This window comes from Oncorhynchus mykiss, chromosome 12, assembly GCF_013265735.2.
Source record: "Oncorhynchus mykiss isolate Arlee chromosome 12, USDA_OmykA_1.1, whole genome shotgun sequence".
Classification (NCBI taxonomy): domain Eukaryota; kingdom Metazoa; phylum Chordata; class Actinopteri; order Salmoniformes; family Salmonidae; genus Oncorhynchus; species Oncorhynchus mykiss.
In genome coordinates, this window is record NC_048576.1 from 78,743,628 (window position 1) to 78,762,985 (window position 19,358).

Genomic DNA, 19,358 nt, shown 5'->3' on the forward strand with positions numbered 1-19,358 from the left:
TCCCTGCTTTTTAAAGGAGCAGAGTATGTCCGCTGCTTTTTAAAGGAGCAGAGTATGTCCCTGCTTTTTATAGGAGCAGAGTATGTCCGCTGCTTTTTAAAGGAGCAGAGTATGTCCGCTGCTTTTTAAAGGAGCAGAGTATGTCCCTGCTTTTTATAGGAGCAGAGTATGTCCGCTGCTTTTTAAAGGAGCAGAGTATGTCCCTGCTTTTTATAGGAGCAGAGTATGTCCCCTGCTTTTTATAGGAGCAGAGTATGTCCCCTGCTTTTTATAGGAGCAGAGTATGTCCCTGCTTTTTATAGGAGCAGAGTATGTCCCCTGCTTTTTATAGGAGCAGAGTATGTCCCCTGCTTTTTATAGGAGCAGAGTATGTCCCTGCTTTTTATAGGAGCAGAGTATGTCCCTGCTTTTTACAGGAGCAGAGTATGTCCCTGCTTTTTAAAGGAGCAGAGTATGTCCGCTGCTTTTTATAGGAGCAGAGTATGTCCGCTGCTTTTTATAGGAGCAGAGTATGTCCGCTGCTTTTTATAGGAGCAGAGTATGTCCCTGCTTTTTATAGGAGCAGAGTATGTCCCTGCTTTTTACAGGAGCAGAGTATGTCCCTGCTTTTTAAAGGAGCAGAGTATGTCCCTGCTTTTTATAGGAGCAGAGTATGTCCGCTGCTTTTTATAGGAGCAGAGTATGTCCGCTGCTTTTTATAGGAGCAGAGTATGTCCCTGCTTTTTAAAGGAGCAGAGTATGTCCCTGCTTTTTAAAGGAGCAGAGTATGTCCCTGCTTTTTAAAGGAGCAGAGTATGTCCCTGCTTTTTAAAGGAGCAGAGTATGTCCCTGCTTTTTAAAGGAGCAGAGTATGTCCCTGCTTTTTAAAGGAGCAGAGTATGTTCCTGCTTTTTAAAGGAGCAGAGTATGTTCCTGCTTTTTAAAGGAGCAGAGTATGTCCGCTGCTTTTTAAAGGAGCAGAGTATGTCCGCTGCTTTTTATAGGAGCAGAGTATGTCCGCTGCTTTTTATAGGAGCAGAGTATGTCCCTGCTTTTTAAAGGAGCAGATTATGTCCATGCTTTTTAAAGGAACAGAGTATGTCCCTGCTTTTTACAGGAGCAGAGTATGTCCGCTGCTTTTTACAGGAGCAGAGTATGTCCGCTGCTTTTTACAGGAGCAGAGTATGTCCCTGCTTTTTAAAGGAGCAGAGTATGTCCCTGCTTTTTATAGGAGCAGAGTATGTCCCCTGCTTTTTATAGGAGCAGAGTATGTCCCTGCTTTTTAAAGGAGCAGAGTATGTCCGCTGCTTTTTAAAGGAGCAGAGTATGTCCGCTGCTTTTTATAGGAGCAGAGTATGTCCCTGCTTTTTAAAGGAGCAGAGTATGTCCGCTGCTTTTTATGGGAGCAGAGTATGTCCCTGCTTTTTATAGGAGCAGAGTATGTCCGCTGCTTTTTAAAGGAGCAGAGTATGTCCGCTGCTTTTTAAAGGAGCAGAGTATGTCCCTGCTTTTTATAGGAGCAGAGTATGTCCGCTGCTTTTTAAAGGAGCAGAGTATGTCCCTGCTTTTTATAGGAGCAGAGTATGTCCCCTGCTTTTTATAGGAGCAGAGTATGTCCCCTGCTTTTTATAGGAGCAGAGTATGTCCCTGCTTTTTATAGGAGCAGAGTATGTCCCCTGCTTTTTATAGGAGCAGAGTATGTCCCCTGCTTTTTATAGGAGCAGAGTATGTCCCTGCTTTTTATAGGAGCAGAGTATGTCCCTGCTTTTTACAGGAGCAGAGTATGTCCCTGCTTTTTAAAGGAGCAGAGTATGTCCGCTGCTTTTTATAGGAGCAGAGTATGTCCGCTGCTTTTTATAGGAGCAGAGTATGTCCGCTGCTTTTTATAGGAGCAGAGTATGTCCCTGCTTTTTATAGGAGCAGAGTATGTCCCTGCTTTTTACAGGAGCAGAGTATGTCCCTGCTTTTTAAAGGAGCAGAGTATGTCCCTGCTTTTTATAGGAGCAGAGTATGTCCGCTGCTTTTTATAGGAGCAGAGTATGTCCGCTGCTTTTTATAGGAGCAGAGTATGTCCGCTGCTTTTTATAGGAGCAGAGTATGTCCCTGCTTTTTAAAGGAGCAGAGTATGTCCCTGCTTTTTAAAGGAGCAGAGTATGTCCCTGCTTTTTAAAGGAGCAGAGTATGTCCCTGCTTTTTAAAGGAGCAGAGTATGTTCCTGCTTTTTAAAGGAGCAGAGTATGTTCCTGCTTTTTAAAGGAGCAGAGTATGTCCGCTGCTTTTTATAGGAGCAGAGTATGTCCGCTGCTTTTTATAGGAGCAGAGTATGTCCGCTGCTTTTTATAGGAGCAGAGTATGTCCCTGCTTTTTAAAGGAGCAGAGTATGTCCATGCTTTTTAAAGGAACAGAGTATGTCCCTGCTTTTTACAGGAGCAGAGTATGTCCGCTGCTTTTTACAGGAGCAGAGTATGTCCGCTGCTTTTTACAGGAGCAGAGTATGTCCCTGCTTTTTAAAGGAGCAGAGTATGTCCATGCTTTTTAAAGGAGCAGAGTATGTCCCTGCTTTTTACAGGAGCAGAGTATGTCCGCTGCTTTTTACAGGAGCAGAGTATGTCCGCTGCTTTTTACAGGAGCAGAGTATGTCCGCTGCTTTTTACAGGAGCAGAGTATGTCCGCTGCTTTTTATAGGAGCAGAGTATGTCCGCTGCTTTTTATAGGAGCAGAGTATGTCCGCTGCTTTTTACAGGAGCAGAGTATGTCCCTGCTTTTTAAAGGAGCAGAGTATGTCCGCTGCTTTTTATAGGAGCAGAGTATGTCCATGCTTTTTACGGGAGCAGAGTATGTCCGCTGCTTTTTATAGGAGCAGAGTATGTCCATGCTTTTTAAAGGAGCAGAGTATGTCCGCTGCTTTTTAAAGGAGCAGAGTATGTCCGCTGCTTTTTATAGGAGCAGAGTATGTCCTCTGCTTTTTATAGGAGCAGAGTATGTCCATGCTTTTTACGGGAGCAGAGTATGTCCCTGCTTTTTACGGGAGCAGAGTATGTCCCTGCTTTTTACGGGAGCAGAGTATGTCCCTGCTTTTTACGGGAGCAGAGTATGTCCCTGCTTTTTACGGGAGAAGAGTATGTCCCTGCTTTTTACGGGAGCAGAGTATGTCCCTGCTTTTTACGGGAGCAGAGTATGTCCCTGCTTTTTACGGGAGCAGAGTATGTCCCTGCTTTTTACGGGAGAAGAGTATGTCCCTGCTTTTTACGGGAGCAGAGTATGTCCCTGCTTTTTACGGGAGCAGAGTATGTCCCTGCTTTTTACGGGAGCAGAGTATGTCCCTGCTTTTTACGGGAGCAGAGTATGTCCCTGCTTTTTACGGGAGCAGAGGATGTCCCTGCTTTTTACGGGAGCAGAGGATGTCACTGCTTTTTACGGGAGCAGAGTATTTCAGCTGCTTTTTTACTGTGTCTTGTTCCCTTCATTGTGTGGATATGCAGTCTTACTTATATTATAGGGAACTGGACAATGTGTAGTATTTATTTTCCAAGTCTGTTGTTATTCTCCGTGTCGATTGTTAATATACATTCCTCTCATATTGACAGTGGATATACAGTACCAGTCAAAAGTTTGGACACACCTACTCATTCAAGGGTTTTTCTTTCTTTTGACTATTTTCTACATTGTAGAATAAATGTGAAGACATCAAACCTATGAAGTAACACATGCCAAGAGTGTGCAAAGCTGTCATCAAGGCCAAGGGTGGCTACTTTGACGAATCTCAAATCTCAAATATATTTTGATTTGTTTAACAGTTTTTTAATTACTACATGATTCCATATGTGCTATTTCATAGTTGTGATGTCTTCACTATTATAATACAATGGAAAAAATGTTAAAAATAAAGAAAAACCCTTGAATGAGTAGGTGTGTCCAAACTTTTGACTGGTACTGTATCTACAGTGATGAAGTTGTGTTGTGACGTGTTTGCGGTGTCTAAGCTGAGCTTCTGTGTGTGTGTGCAGGTTTCTTGGGGTCCCCCCTGGAAGAGGAAGCTGCCCCCTGACAGGACCTCTGCCCTTTGACCTCATCTACACAGACTACCATGGCCTGCAGCAGATGAGGCAGCACATGGGTCTCTCTCTGAGGAAGCACAAGTCAGTGGGTTTTTATAATATATTTTTATATGCAGTTGCGGTCAAAAATCTGCACTTTACAATGCAGTGCAATGGAGCAGAATGTTCTGATTTCTCTTTTCAAAACTGGTTGAATGGCAATTTTTACCCTGTAGGCACCTGCAACTTACCACAGGTGAGATAGATTACACAAAAACGAGAATCACACACAAAATTAATTAGAATATTTTATAAGTTAGTCCAGGCCATTATTTTTTTTACTTGAAGAGAAAAATCGCAATTTCAGTTTAGATTTTTTTCTTTCTTGGTCCTGTGCAGTTCTAAATCAAAGAAATATTAGTCTTATTTTAGAAGAATTAGTAAATCGTGCAAGGGTGCCAAAATATTTGACCACAACTGTATGTGTGTTTGTGGGTGTGTGCTTACTGTGAGTGTAGGCATGGAATGTACAATGCACCATATCAAATATGAATTCATCTCTTCTGGGGGAGGAACAGACTTGTCCATAAGATGCGTAAGTTAAACTGTCTGTGTGTTTCTTTGTTGCTGGCATTTCTGTTGTGCTGATTAATCATTGGCTTATTGGCCTGATGCCCTTATTGGCTGGTATTTGGTCAGCTGGTTGGTCCCCTGTGAGTCACCATAGCACTTCCAGGGGGAATCTGCATGAGAGCAGCCCACACAGTGATCAATTGGGTAAATAATGAGTCCCAGATTGACTAATAGCAATGCGAAATAGCACAGTGGAGAAATGGCACCGCTTAAAGCCCCTGAGTTCTCTGGATACATTTTGAACTTTGCAATGTACAGGAATTTGCCCGAGGCCCACAAAGTGTCGACTAAGCAAATAAAACATGTAATTATTGGTCCTAGTTATTGCATGACAATTTTAAGTGATAGGATTGTAAAAGTGAAAATGATAATGTTTCCATTTCTTGGTTGGAGAGAAACTAATATGTCTGGGGTGTGATAAATCTGTTCTGTTATATTACATTATACTGTGGAGTAGTGTCCCAGTCTGTTTTGTCCCTAGCTGCATATTCAATTTCCTGTTCCACAACCTCCATTTAGCTCATTATACACATGCATGCACTCAAACATCAGCACACTTGCATGTGAACCCTAAAGCTACCCCACTGCTTATAATTAACTATAAGTTAAAAGTAGACATTAATATGTCATAGATGCAGAAAGAATACAGCATAGTGGTCAATTTCCACGACAACTAAGAGCTTTGAAGCGTGAGTCTCAACTTCTCCTTTTTTGTCCTGTGGCTACCACATTACAAAAGTGGGAGGTGAACCTGTGCACATGCACAGATGCTTTGTGTGACTGTGTGAAAGCAAAGTTGTGCATCTCGCTCATCGCATTATCTGCGATGCTGCTCGTGGCAACATAATTTCACTCAGTCTACCTTTAACTATCTAAGATGAGCCAAATGCATTTTCTACAGCTCAGGGCTCCATCTACTGTGTGCACTGCCTGTAGCACAGTATACCCCGGTATGGTACAGGAACGGTATGAAGGTGTGCAAATCTGGGTACTGCCCTACCCTATCTCGCGCCCACACACACACAAACACACTAATATTATTATAGAGACCACATGAGGTTGGTGGCACCTTAACTGGGGAGGACGGGCTCGCGGTAATGACTGGAGCGGAATGAGTGGAATAGTATCAAATACATCAAACACATGGAATGGCATCATACACCTGCTAACCCTCTGCTCCTTTTCACGGCCATTGTTATGAGCCGTTCTCCCCTCAGCAGCCTCCTGTGATAGAGACATGCAAACACAGCACAATATTTGTAGTGCACACACTATTGTTTGCGATCACACAATGAAGTTCACTCAAGGTCACGTGATTAGCCGATGTGTATCAACTGTCCAGGCTAATACTTTAATTTCCTCTGCAGGCCCCCAGACTGCTTAGATGCAGGACACTGATAAATCAACCAGATCTGATAATATCCCTTGATTCCTTCAGTCTGGATATGCAGAGCTGAGGAAGCTGGGAGATAAAACAATGCTCCATGCTCGACTCACCCTCTCAGTATTCTCAAATGGCTTCCATTCCCTATCCTTCCTCAACCTTTCTCATTCCGTCCTCTTCCTTTCCCTATCCCCCTTCTTCCTTTCCCTATCCTTCCTTTCCCTATCCCCCTTCTTCCTTTCCCTATCCTTCCATTCCCTATCCTTCCTCAACCTTTCCCATTCCGTCCTCTTCCTTTCCCTATCCCCCTTCTTCCTTTCCCTATCCTTCCTTTCCCTATCCCCCTTCTTCCTTTCCCTATCCTTCCTTTCCCTATCCTTCCTCTTCCTTTCCCATTCCGTCCTCTTCCTTTCCCTATCCCCCTTCTTCCTTTCCCTATCCTTCCTTTCCCTATCCTTCCTCTTCCTTTCCCATTCCGTCCTCTTCCTTTCCCTATCCCCTTCTTCCTTTCCCTATCCTTCCTTTCCCTATCCTTCCTTTCCCTATCCTTCCTTTTCCTTTCCCTGTCCATCCTCTTCATTTCCTTGTCCTTCTTCCTTTCCCTATCCTTCCTTTCCCTATCCTTCCTCTTCCTTTCCCATTCCGTTCTCTTCCTTTCCCTATCCCCCTTCTTCCTTTCCCTATCCTTCCTTTTCCTATCCCCCTTCTTCCTTTCCCTATCCTTCCTTTTCCTATCCCCCTTCTTCCTTTCCCTATCCTTCCTTTCCCTATCCTTCCTTTCCCTATCCTTGTCCTTCTTTCTTTCCCTATCCTTCCTATTTTCTTATTTTTTCATCTAATCTAAAGTAGCGAAGCGCATGCCCCACCCATCTGAGGATCTGTTTTTTTCAGCCATCTATTTCCTGTGTTTGAGGGCTGCAAAATCCACTTGTTACATAAATCTCCGTGGACTGATTGTTTTTTGTGACTGTTCATACTCTTGCTTGCACCTGTCGTTTTTTCCCCGTTAATGTTACGACAACGGAAATGTTTGTAAAGACATGTCAAACACACCCCGGTAATGGCTGAAATGGGCTCAATGGGATACATTGGCTGTTAGTTGAATCGAGAGGAACACTAAAGCTTCATCTGGAATTGAACGTATCGTCTCGACACATCACAAGAAAGAGAAGATAACTTTATTTTGATAGGTGTACGTTTTTTGTGGAATTGAAAAAAGTTCTAATTTAATACAGTTGAAATGTTTACAAATTAGATGCACTGAAATGAAAGCAATTTCTGAAAATGAACTCAGATTATAGTGATATTATGTCTGATCTCGCAAACAATGTAAAGTATGTTTAGGTAGGCGTAATCGTGTTGATACCCTTTTATCCGAGGGTAACCTGCTATTGACACACTTGCTGAATTATGCAAGAGAATGTGACAACAACCGTTATTAATCAGGCAGTCTAGACAGTGCAGGTGAGTGCAGATAGGGTAGACAGAGCAGGTGGGTGCAGATAGGGTAGACAGAGCAGGTGGGTGCAGATAGGGTAGACAGAGCAGGTGGGTGCAGATAGGGTAGACAGAGCAGGTGGGTGCAGATAGGGTAGACAGAGCAAGTGTTTGGTGGTTGCAGCCCTGTTCCTCACCTTTTATGTTAATGCATTCATACACTGAAGAAAAATATAAACACAACATGTAAAGTGTTGGTCCAATGTTTTATGAGCTGAAATTAAAGATCCCATACATTTTCCATATGCACAAAAAGCTTATTTCTCTGAAATGTTTTGCACAAATTTGTTTAAATCCCTGTTAGTTAGCATTTCTCCTTTGCAAATATACTCCATCCACCTGACAGCTATGGTATATTAAGAAGCTGATTAAATATCATGATCATTACACAGGGTGCACCTTGTGCTAGGGACAATAAAAGGCCACTCTAAAATGTGCAGTTTTGTCATGCCATGCCATAGGTGTCTCAAGTTTTGAGGGACCGTGCAATGACTGCAGGAATATCCACCAGAGCGGTTGCCAGATACATTTTTATGTTATCTACCATAAGCCGCCTCCAAAGTCATTTTTGAGAATTTGGCAGTACGGCCAATCGGCTTCACAACCGCAGACCACGTGTATGGCGTTATGAGGGCGAGCGGTTTGCTGTTCACATTGTGAACAGAGGGCCCCATGGTGGCAATGGGGTTATGGTATGGGCAGGCATAAGCTACGGACAAAGAACACAATTGCATTTTATCGATAGTAATTTGAATGGACAGAGATACCGTGACGAGATCCTGAGGCCCATTGTCATGCCATTCATCCACCTCTCATGTTTCAGCATGATGATGCACAGCCCCATGTTACAAGGATCTTTACACATTTCCTAGAAAATGTCCCAGTTCTTCCATGGCCTGCATACTCACCAGACATGTCACCCATTGAGCATGTTTGGGATGCTCTGGATTAGAGGTCGACCGATTAATCGGAATGGCTGATTAATTAGAGCCGATTTCAAGTTTTCATAACAATTGTAAATCGGTATTTTTGGACACCGATTTTGCAGATTTTTTTAATCTAGGCAAGTCCGTTAAGAACACATTCTTATTTTCAATGACGGCCTAGGAACGGTGGGTTTAACTGCCTTGTTCAGGGGCAGAACGGCAGATTTTTACCTTGTCAGCTTGGGGGACTCAATCTTGCAACCTTACAGTTAACTAGACCAACGCTCTAACCACCTGCCTCTCATTGCACTCCATGAGGAGCCTGCCTGTTACGCGAATGCAGTAGAAGCCAAGGTAAGTTGCTAGCTAGCATTTAAACGTATCTTATAAAAAACAATCAATCAATCATAATCACTAGTTAATTAACTACACATGGTTGATGATATTACTAGTTTATCTAGCGTGTCCTGCGTTGCATATAATCGATGCAACGCAGGGGGATGATTTAACAAAAGCGCATTTGCAAAAAAAGCACAATCATTGTATGACTGTACCTAACCACAATGCCTTTCTTAAAATCAATACACAGAAGTATATATTTTTAAACCTGCATATTTAGCTAAAAGAAAGGTTAGCAGGCAATATTAACCAGGTGAAATTGTGTCACTTCTCTTGCGTTCATTGCGCGCAGAGTCAGGGTATATGCAACAGTTTGGGCAGCCTGGCTCATTGCGAACTAATTTGCCAGAATTTTACGTAATTATGACATAACATTGAAGGTTGTGCAATGTAACAGGAATATTTAGACTAATGGATGCCAACCCTTAGATAAAATACTTAAGGGTTCCGTATTTCACTGAAATAATAAACGTTTTGTTTTCGAAATGATAGTTTCCGGATTCGACCATATTAATGACCAAAGGCTCGTATTTCTGTGTTATTATATTATAACTAAGTCTATGATTTGATATAGCAGTCTGACTGAGGGTAGGCACCAGCAGGCTCGTAAGCATTCATTCAAACAGCACTTCTGTACGTTTTGCCAGCAGCTCTTCGCAAGCACAGCGCTGTTTATGACTTCAAGCCTATCAGCCTAATGGCTGGTGTAACCGATGTAAAATGGCTAGCTAGTTAGCGGGGTGCGCGCTAATAGCGTTTCAAACGTCACTCGCTCTGAGACTTTGAGTAGTTGTTCCCCTTGCTCTGCATGGGTAACGCTGCTTCGAGGGTGGCTGTTGTCGATGTGTTCCTGGTTCGAGCCCAGGGAGGAGCGAGGAGAGGGACGGAAGCTATACTGTTTTATGAGCTATAATTCAGTCAATATCTGATGGATTATAGAAATGTTAAAAGTTTGGAGTATGTTCATCCATTGTCCAACACAGGAGGTTGGTGGCACCTTAATAGGGGAGGATGACCACATGATAATGGCTGGAGCCGTTTCCAAAGTGTTTGATGCCATTCCATTTGCTCTGTTCCAGCCATTATTAAGAGCCGACTATTAGGAAGCAGCCCCTCACACATTATGCCCCAGCAATGTCAGAGACCCACCAAAGAAGGGAGGTATCCTTGCTGTGTTTGGAGGTGGTTGCATTGCTGTGAGTAAGAGCTCTCCATTTATCTCCCCTGTGGTGTATAGTAGCCTAGCAGCTTGTGATTTGAAGTCAATTTCCCCCCACCTGGAGGGCAGGCTGAGCCCAGCACACTGAGGGAGAGGAGAGGCACGGTGACATCCATCACCTTTGACTACTTTACGGTTCAAGTCTCCTGGGCTTGGTTCCCATACCACTGCTTGTTATGGGCTTTTACCAGATAAATAGTATTTTCATCGCAACAGGAGGCAATGTCTATCTATGTTCTGCTATTTTGACATACAGAACCCATTCATTCTCCCACCTCTTTCCTCTGTCTCTCAGGTGCCACATCCGTGTGATTGACACATTTGGCACAGAGCCGGCATACAACCATGAGGACTACGCCACCCTGCACGGCTACAGGACCAACTGGGGCTACTGGAACCTCAACTGCAGGCAGTACATGACCATGTTCCGTGAGTGAACTCTGAGCATAATCTCTCTTTTGACACTGGATGTGAGGGGAATGGTGTTGCGCTTGTTTATCAGGTATCAACCTCAGAAAGAGAGAAAGTAGGAAAGGGTAATAGGGATTTTAGTGGAGGTTTGGCTTTTGGAGTGTGTGTGTGTGGGCACAGATGTTGTGGGGCACTTGTGTGGGCCTCTGGCCTCTCATAGTGGAAGCTCAGGGTCAGAGAGACGAGAAGGAGCTTGGGAGGGTAACAGCAGTTGTGGCCAAACAGATGCCTAGAGCTAGACACTAGAACTTAGCACCATAGGCTCTCACTGGCACGCACGCACGCAGAGCTCAAACATCCAGCTGGGATCAGTGGAAGGAGAGGAGACTTCAGCTGTGTTTGTGCTCTTCCAATTAACTCAGTGAGCATAGCTTCTGTGGAAGTATTGCCGTTTTGGAAAAACACATTGTAATTGCAAGCCACACTCATATTGGGTTTGAAATAGGAACACGTTATTTATTTATATATATATATATATATATATATATATATATATATATATATATATATATATATATATATATATATATATATATATGATTCTCATGGCTATTTTGTTTTTTATGTTTACTGGGAATACTCAGGCCTTGCTTTGTTTCCTGGTTTATAGAGTGACCACTGTCCTTCTCTTAGGTGATGTGGTCCCAGCTGGCCCAATCAATTCCTTTAACCACTGTCTCTATATTCCTACAACTTACTCAACATGCTTCTGACTTTCATCTGAAACTGAATGTCAATATTTAGTTTAGTGTTTGGCTGTCACGTGTGCTCCCTTTCCGGCCTCTAGATCACCAGGCTGCTCGTTATGGTGCACACCTGTCACCATCGTTACGTGCACCTGCAGGTCTTCAGACTCACCTGGACTCCATCACTTTCTTGATTACCTGCCCTATATACAGTTGAAGTTGGAAGTTTACATACATTTAAACTTAGTTTTTCACAATTCCTGACATTTAATCCTAGTAAAAATTCCCTGTCTTAGGTCAGTTATGATCACCACTTTATTTTAAGAATGTGAAATGTCAGAATAATAGTAGAGAGAATGATTTATTTCAGCTTTCATTTATTTCATCACATTCCCAGTTGGTCAGAAGTTTACATGCTACCAAATACTAATTGAGTGTATTGCCTTAAATAATTTTAACTTGGGTCAAACGTTTCAGGTAGCCTACCACAAGCCTCCCACAATAAATTGGGTGAATTTTGGCCCATTCCTCCTGACAGAGCTGATGTAACGAGGTCAGGTTTGTAGGCCTCCTCGCTCGCACACACTTTTTCAGTTCCTTCCCACACATTGAGGTCAGGCCTTTGTGATGGCCACTCCAATATCTTGACTTTGTTGTCCTTCAGCCATTTTGCCACAACTTTGGAAGTATGCTTGGGGTCATTGTCCATTTGGAAGACCCATTTGTGACCAAGCTTTAACTTCCTGACTGATGTCTTGAGATGTTGCTTCAATATATCCACATCATTTTACTTCCTCATGATGCCATCTATTTTGTGAAGTGCACCAGTCCATCCTGCAGCAAAGCACCCCCACAACATGATGCTGCCAACCCCGTGCTTCACGGTTGGGATGGTGTTCTTGAGCTTGCAAGCATCCCCCTTTTTCCTCCAAACATAACGATGGTCATTATGGCCAAACAGGTCTATTTTTGTTTCATCAGACCAGAGGACATTTTTCCAAAAAGTATGATCTTTGTCCCCATGTGCAGTTACAAACCGTAGTCTGGCTTTTTAATGGCGGTTTTGGAGCAGTGGCTTCTTCCTTGCTGAGTGGCCTTTCAGGTTATGTCGATATAGGACTCATTTTACTGTGGATATAGAAACTTTTGTACCTGTTTCCTCCAGAATCTTCACACGGTCCTTTACTGTTGTTCTGGGATTGATTTGCACTTTTCGCACCAAAGTAGGTTCATCTCTAGGAGACAGAACGCGTCTCCTTCCTAAGTGATGTGACGGCTGCGTGGTCCCATGGTGTTTATACTTGCGTACTATTGTTTGTACAGATGAACGTGGTACCTTCAGGCGTTTGGAAATTGCTCCCAAGGATGAACCAGAATTGTGGAGGTCTACAATTTTTTGGGGCGAGTTCTTTTGATTTTCCCATGTGTCATGCAAACAGGCACTGAGTTTGAAGGTAGGCCTTGAAATACATCCACGGGTACACCTCCAATTGACTCAAATGATGTCAATTAGCCTATCAGAAGCATCTAAAGTCATGATATAATTTGCTGGAGTTTTCCAAACTGTTAAAAGGCACAGCCAACTTAGTGTATGTAAACTTCTGACCCACTGGAATTGTGATACAGTGAAATAATCTGTCTGTAACAATTGTTGGAACAATTACTTGTGTCATGTGCAAAGTAAGATGTCCTAACTGACTTGCCAAAACTATAGTTTGTAAACAAGACATTTGTGGGGTGGTTTGAGTTTTAATGACTCCAACCTAAGTGTATGTAGACTTCCGACTTCAACTGTATGTCACTTCCTTTTGGTTACTTCCCCAGGCGTTATTGTTTCTGTTTCATGTCTGTGTGCAGTTAGTTTTTCTTGTTTTGTATTTGTATTATGTTCTGTTTATTTTATTAAAACACTCACTCCCTGCACTTGCTTCCCGACTCTCAGAGCACGTTGTTACTTTGACTTATTGAGCTTGACACTTTGCTATGTTCGTCCCTTACAGCGCACACTCCCGACAACTCCTTCATGGGTTTTGTGGCTGAGGAGCTGAACGACACAGAGAGGCTGAGCATCCAGAGGAACAAGGTGGACAGCATGGCAGTGGTGTACGGCAAAGAGGCCAGCATGTGGAAGGTGATCATATGGATATAAATGTTCAATTTCTAGAACCTCTAAAGAAAACCATATTGCTGAGTGCATTTGACTGACACCCCAATGGGCGTATCACCTGCTCCTGTCTACAAGATATCAACAAACAAATGACTTTTTTCCCTACTAAGATGTGCAGTCCAGTTGAGGTGGCGTCTCAACATATTTACACAACAGTCAGCAGTCTGTTATACACTGCAGTGTATTCTGTCATGATGTGATAAATGGATAAATGGAGTGCATCCCACTTCCAGAGACAAGCTGAAACGTGCCTAAGTTATTCTCTCCTATCTGCCAAGCATGACACTTCAATCCACCAGGTATTGTGGATGTACACCCAGAGAGGTGTGAGTGTTGTGGAAGCGGCAATTGTTTTTGTTTAGCGTAAATTCTCTGTCCAAGCTACAGGAAAAAGGCATCACTTATTCATGTGTCTGGCCGCCTCCCCGTGGTTGAATCAGCTGCATTTGTTCTCTCACTCTCTACGCTTATTGAATTCCCCCTCACTCTGAACAGTCTGAGGTACGGCGTGCAAGGTATAATATTTATGAGTGTGAATGCCATCTGTGTCTGGCCCTCCCTCGACACTGACTACCCCTCACTGCTTCTGGCATCATCCTCAGCTCTCCGGTTCACATGCTTGTCAGCTATGTGTTGTACTACAGCTGTATGTCCACAAGGAGACAACATGACTATCATTTTATCTCTCCCACTCACTCTCTCTTGTCTTTTCTCCTTCCCACATGGTTTCCTCCTATTCTGCTCTCATGTCATGTTGATGGATCATCTCCAGCTCCAAGTAAGGATACCTGCACTTCCTGTCAATGATTGACATTTTGAACACCCTCTGAAACTTTGTTTTACATTGAGCCGTAGTATGGACTGTCCCTGGTGTTTGGTTTCCTTGCAGATTCCTATTATAGAGATTGATACTGTTCATGCACAATGAATGCGTTAATGTTCCATTAAATGTGCCAGACAGTTAACTACAATTATTTTGGAATGAGTCAGCAGCTTTAGCTCTTCAGACACAGAAAGATGTTTCAGGTGAATCATCTTTATCTACCATAAAGAGACAAGGGTTTTTATAAAAAGGCCTGAGGTTTGTTATGCGTTCATCCTGGTCTATCTGCATCTTCTGTCACCCCCCTGTCAGATCAATAAACTGCTGCCCTATAACAGGTTTAGGAAAATACAAAAGGTGTAGTTTTAATCAATACTCAGAATGTCAGCTCTCTACTAATGATAGTTTTACTTTGTGTGCTCTTTTATATGGAGCATCTGCAATGACATCAGTGGTTCTATTTACAACTGTTGGTAGAAGGGTTCTTAGTCTACAGAGGGAAAGCTCATGCATATTTATTTCTATTGTTTTTCAGCACAAATGTTCTATGTTAGGCTAAGTATGCCACTGAAGATTTGAAGGATACAACATTCTCACCACTATATGTAAATAATGCTCACCCAATACATCTCTATGATCAGTGACCAGTGTGCTGCTGTAGCCAAGGTGATACCCATGCTTTCTCTTCACACTCTATGGTCATTCTCGTGTCATTTGCCCCTGGTGCTGCTGTTGCTTGGTGTAGGAAGTCAGATCACCCCTCTAATTGGCTATGCCAGACTATATGCACCAGAGGTTACAGTAGCCACCCCACTAATCCTAGTAACAGTCAGTCATACAGGCTTCTGTCCACACTGCCCTGCACCAATCAGAAGCTCTCCAGGGTGAGAGGCCTATCAGTCAAGTTTTTTTTTAAACTCTTTAGAGAGATGACCTCCATGCTACTGTAGTCTTCACAGGTTGAGCACATTCTCCCTTGCTCTTCAGTCCCAGGAGGGTGACACAGATAATATGGAGGAATCTCTAAGTGGAAGAGGCTGACAGCCAATGTCATGAATAACATGTTTGCCCCTGTCTTGGTTATGCCTGCAACCAACACACTGAACATAACTTTATGTTTGAGAAGACCTTTGAATTCTTACAGAATTGGTTCAAAAAAGGAGTTACATTCTGCATATTTGGGATAGATTTGACAGGTAGATTATACTGTGTGCCCAGTCCGTCCTAACCATTTGTTCCATTGGCTCATAGGGTAAGGAAAGGTTCCTGGCCATTCTGCACCGCTACATGGATATCCATGGGACTGTCTATTATGAGACACAGCGCCCTCCAGAGGTGCCTGCTTTTGTCAAAAACCACGGCCTGCTGCCCCAACAAGAGCTGCAGCAGCTGCTCAGAAAGGCCAAGGTATGGAGGGTTTCAATACCTTTTTATATATAATATACTTCAAGTACAAGTTGCCAGTAAACAGCAGCAGTTTGGTTCATCTTTTTCTTTTCCTCTCTCAAACAAGCTCTTCATTGGGTTTGGCTTCCCATACGAAGGGCCAGCCCCTTTAGAGGCCATAGCCAACGGCTGCATCTTCCTGCAGCCCAAGTTTAAGCCGTCCCACAGTTCCCTCAACCATGAGTTCTTCAGAGGGAAGCCCACTTCCAGACAGGTGAGCAGGTTGTCTCTGTGGTGGCATTGGACTGTCTCCATACTGTTGAGAAAATGAATGTTAGTCAGTGAATTAGTGCAAGGTAGGCCTCAACCTGACTCGTGTGCTTCTCTGCTCGTGGCTGTGTCCATGTATTGTCTGGATGGAGACTGTATTGACTGATATAGTATTGTGTTAATTCCTCCATCAGGTCTCCTCACAGCATCCCTATGCTGAGCAGTATATAGGCAGGCCACATGTCATCACGGTGGATTTCAACAACTCCCAAGAGTTTGAGTCTGCCATACGGGACATCATGAGGACCAAAGTTAGTATGCTAATTTTACTTGAGATGATAATATAATATATGCCATTTAGCAGACGCTTTTATCCAAAGCGACTTAGTCATGTGTGTATACATTTTAAGTATGGATGGTCCCGGGAATCAAACCCACTATTCTGGCTACAGAGGACCACATGATTTTCACTGAGATAAGCGTGGCTGTTCAGAGACAAATGACCTTTCAGATGTATTATCTTCACTGCATCTCATGTCAAAGAAAGTCTTGAGTATTAACATTACCTACGCATATGATTAATGGTGCCGTGGAGGTATATAATCTCCTCTCCCACAGACTGTATTTCCAGTTGTGACCCACTTCTCTCTCACATTGCTAATTGAGCTGTTAGTCACAGGATCCAGTGTAACTGCAAACTGCATAGCTGGCTCCTTCCAAGGGCTTTAGTCCTAATTGCCTCAGAGATGGAGTTGCTTAGTAGGTAAACTGGGCAGCAGACACCTGGGTTAGTATGGCAGTCTTCCAGAGGGCCCATACTGTCTTCTCCAGGCACTAACCATTGTCTACTGGAGATGATATTAATCTATCATGCTGTGCTCAATCTGTCACCAGGCCAACATGCAAGGTACGTCCAATCAATCCCCCACCACGCGGGGAATAATGGTAGGTTAAAAAATAGCCCAGACTTGCTGCTGAGGGAACCAAAATGGAGCATCTACTTGACGTAATGCTGTGGTAGAACACGTGCATGTAATGGGTTAGGAGTGGAGGAGAGGGGCAGGAGGAAAACAAAACAACAAAATAATACAGGACACAAGCACTTCTCATTATGTTGATATACAGTGCATTCAGAACGTATTTAGACCCCTTGACTTTGACATTTTTTGTAATATGAATTTTTTACCCCACTTTTTTCGTCATATCCCATTACGATCTTGTCTCATCGCTGCAACTCCTCAACGAGCTCGGGAGAGGCGAATCATGACCCGCCAAACCACGCTCCTTAACACCCGCCCACTAAACCCGGACGCCATCCACACCAATGTGTTGGAGGAAACACCGTTCAACTGATGACCAAAGTCAGGCTGTAGGCACCTGGCCCGCCACAAGAAGTCACTAGAGTGCAATGAGCAAAGTAAGGCTCCCCCCTGTCAAACCCACCCTATCCTGGACGACACTGGGCCAATTGTGCGCCGCCCTATGGGACTCCCGTTCACGGCTGGTTGTGATACAGCCTAGGATCGAACCCGGGTCTGTAGTGACGCCTTGGGTAACCTTTGCGCCTCCCGGGAGGCCCCAGACCCCTTGACTTTTTCCACATTTTGTTACATTACAGCCTTATTCTAAAATGTATTAAATAAATTAGTTTCCTCATCAATCTACACACAATACCCCATAATGACAAAGTGAAAACAGTTTTTTATGTTAGCAAGTTTATTACAAATAAAAACATGTCACATTTTACATTTACAAGTATTCAGACCCTTTGCTATGAGACTCGAAATTGAGCTCAGGTGCATCCTGTTTCCATTGATCATCCTTGAGATGTTTCTACAACTTGATTGGAGTCTACCTGTGGCAAATTAAATTGATTGGACATGATTTGGAAAGGCACAAACCTGTTTATATACAGTAAGGTCCCACAGTTGACAGTGCAAGTCAGAGCAAAAATCAAGCCCTGAGGTCAAAGGAATTGTCCGTAGAGCTCCGAGACTGGATTGTGTCGAGGCACAGATCTGGGGAAGGATACCAAAAAAATGATGTAGCATTGAAGGTCCCCAAGAACACAGTGGCCAACCATCTCTAGAGCGCTCCGCCAATTAGGCCTTTGTGGTAGAGTGGCCAGACGGAAGCCACTCCTCAGTAAAAGACAAATGACAGCCGGCTTAGAGTTTGCCAAAAGGCACCTAAAGGACTCTCAGACCATGGGGAACAAGATTCTCTGGTCTGATGAGACCAAGATTGAATTCTTTGGCCTGAATGCCAAGCCTGGAGGAAACCTGGCACCATCCCTACAGTGAAGCATGGTGATGGCAGCATCATGCTGTGGGGATGTTTTTCAGCAGCAGGGACTGGGAGACTAGTCAGGATCGAGGGAAAGATGAACAGAGAAAAGTACAGAGAGATCCTTGATCAAAACCTGCTCCAAAGCCCTCAGGACCTTCAGACTGGGGGTGAAGGTTCACCTTCCAACAGTACAACGACCCTAAGCACACAGCCAAGACAACGCAGGAGTGGCTTCGGGACACGTCTCTGAATGTCCTTGAGTGGCCCAGCCAGAGCCCGGACATGAACCCCATCAAACATCTTTGGAGAGACCTGAAAATAGCTATGCAGCGATGCTCCCCAACCAACCTGACAGAGCTTGAGTGAATCTGCAGAGAAGTGGTAGGAACTCCCCAAATACTTGTGTGCCAAGCTTATAGCATCATACCCAAGAAGACGGAAGGCTGTAATCACTGCCAAAGATGCTTCAACAAAGTACTGAGTAAAACAGGGTCTGAATACTTATGTAAATGTGATATTCCCCCCCCCCCCCCCCAAAAAAAAAAAAAAAAAATTGTACATTTGCAAAAATGTCTAAAAATCTGTTTTTAATTTGTCATTATGGGGTATTGTGTGTAGATTGATTAGGGGAAATTAATGTAATACATTTTAGAATAAGGCTGTATCAAAATGAGGAAAAAGTCAAGGGGTCTGAATACTTTCCAAATGCACTGTGCTATACAGTACACACTGAAGGTGAAGAAAAACATGTCCCCTCTTTGATCCAATGTGGGTGAACAACTATACTAATCCCTGTGGTATTCACTGGTGTAAAAAGTACCCAATTGTCATACTTGAGTAAAAGTAAAGATACTTAAATAGAAAATGACTAGTAAAAGTGAAAGTCACCCAGTAAAAGTCTAAAAGGATTTGGTTTTAATTATACTTATATATAATTTCACATTCCTTATATTAAGCAAACCAGATGGCATGATTTTCTTGCTTTATTATTTTACAGATAGCCAGAGGCACACCTCAACACTCAGACATAATTCATAAACCAAGCATTTGTGTTTACTGAGGCAGAAGCAGTAGGGATAACCAGGGTTGTTCTCATGATAAGTGTGTGAATTGGCAAATATGTCTGTCCTGCTAAGCATTTGAAATGTAACTCGTACTTTTGGGTGTCAGGGAAAATGTCAGGGAAAATGTA

General features: G+C 43.3%; 1 protein-coding gene across 3 annotated transcripts in view; it reads left to right on the top strand.

Moving 5' to 3' along the window:
- Positions 1–19,358, top strand: part of LOC110538520 (alpha-1,6-mannosylglycoprotein 6-beta-N-acetylglucosaminyltransferase B) — an 88,845-nt gene that overhangs the window by 62,752 nt on the left and 6,735 nt on the right. For 2 of the 3 annotated variants that reach the window (XM_021625389.2, XM_021625388.2), the window contains exons 9-15: positions 3,987–4,118; positions 10,370–10,503; positions 13,232–13,362; positions 14,171–14,176; positions 15,473–15,628; positions 15,735–15,881; positions 16,072–16,188. In XM_021625389.2, coding sequence (XP_021481064.2) covers positions 3,987–4,118; positions 10,370–10,503; positions 13,232–13,362; positions 14,171–14,176; positions 15,473–15,628; positions 15,735–15,881; positions 16,072–16,188 — 823 coding nt within the window. The remainder of the gene's footprint in view (positions 1–3,986; positions 4,119–10,369; positions 10,504–13,231; positions 13,363–14,170; positions 14,177–15,472; positions 15,629–15,734; positions 15,882–16,071; positions 16,189–19,358) is intronic. The other variant, XM_036938602.1, reaches the window with a different exon arrangement.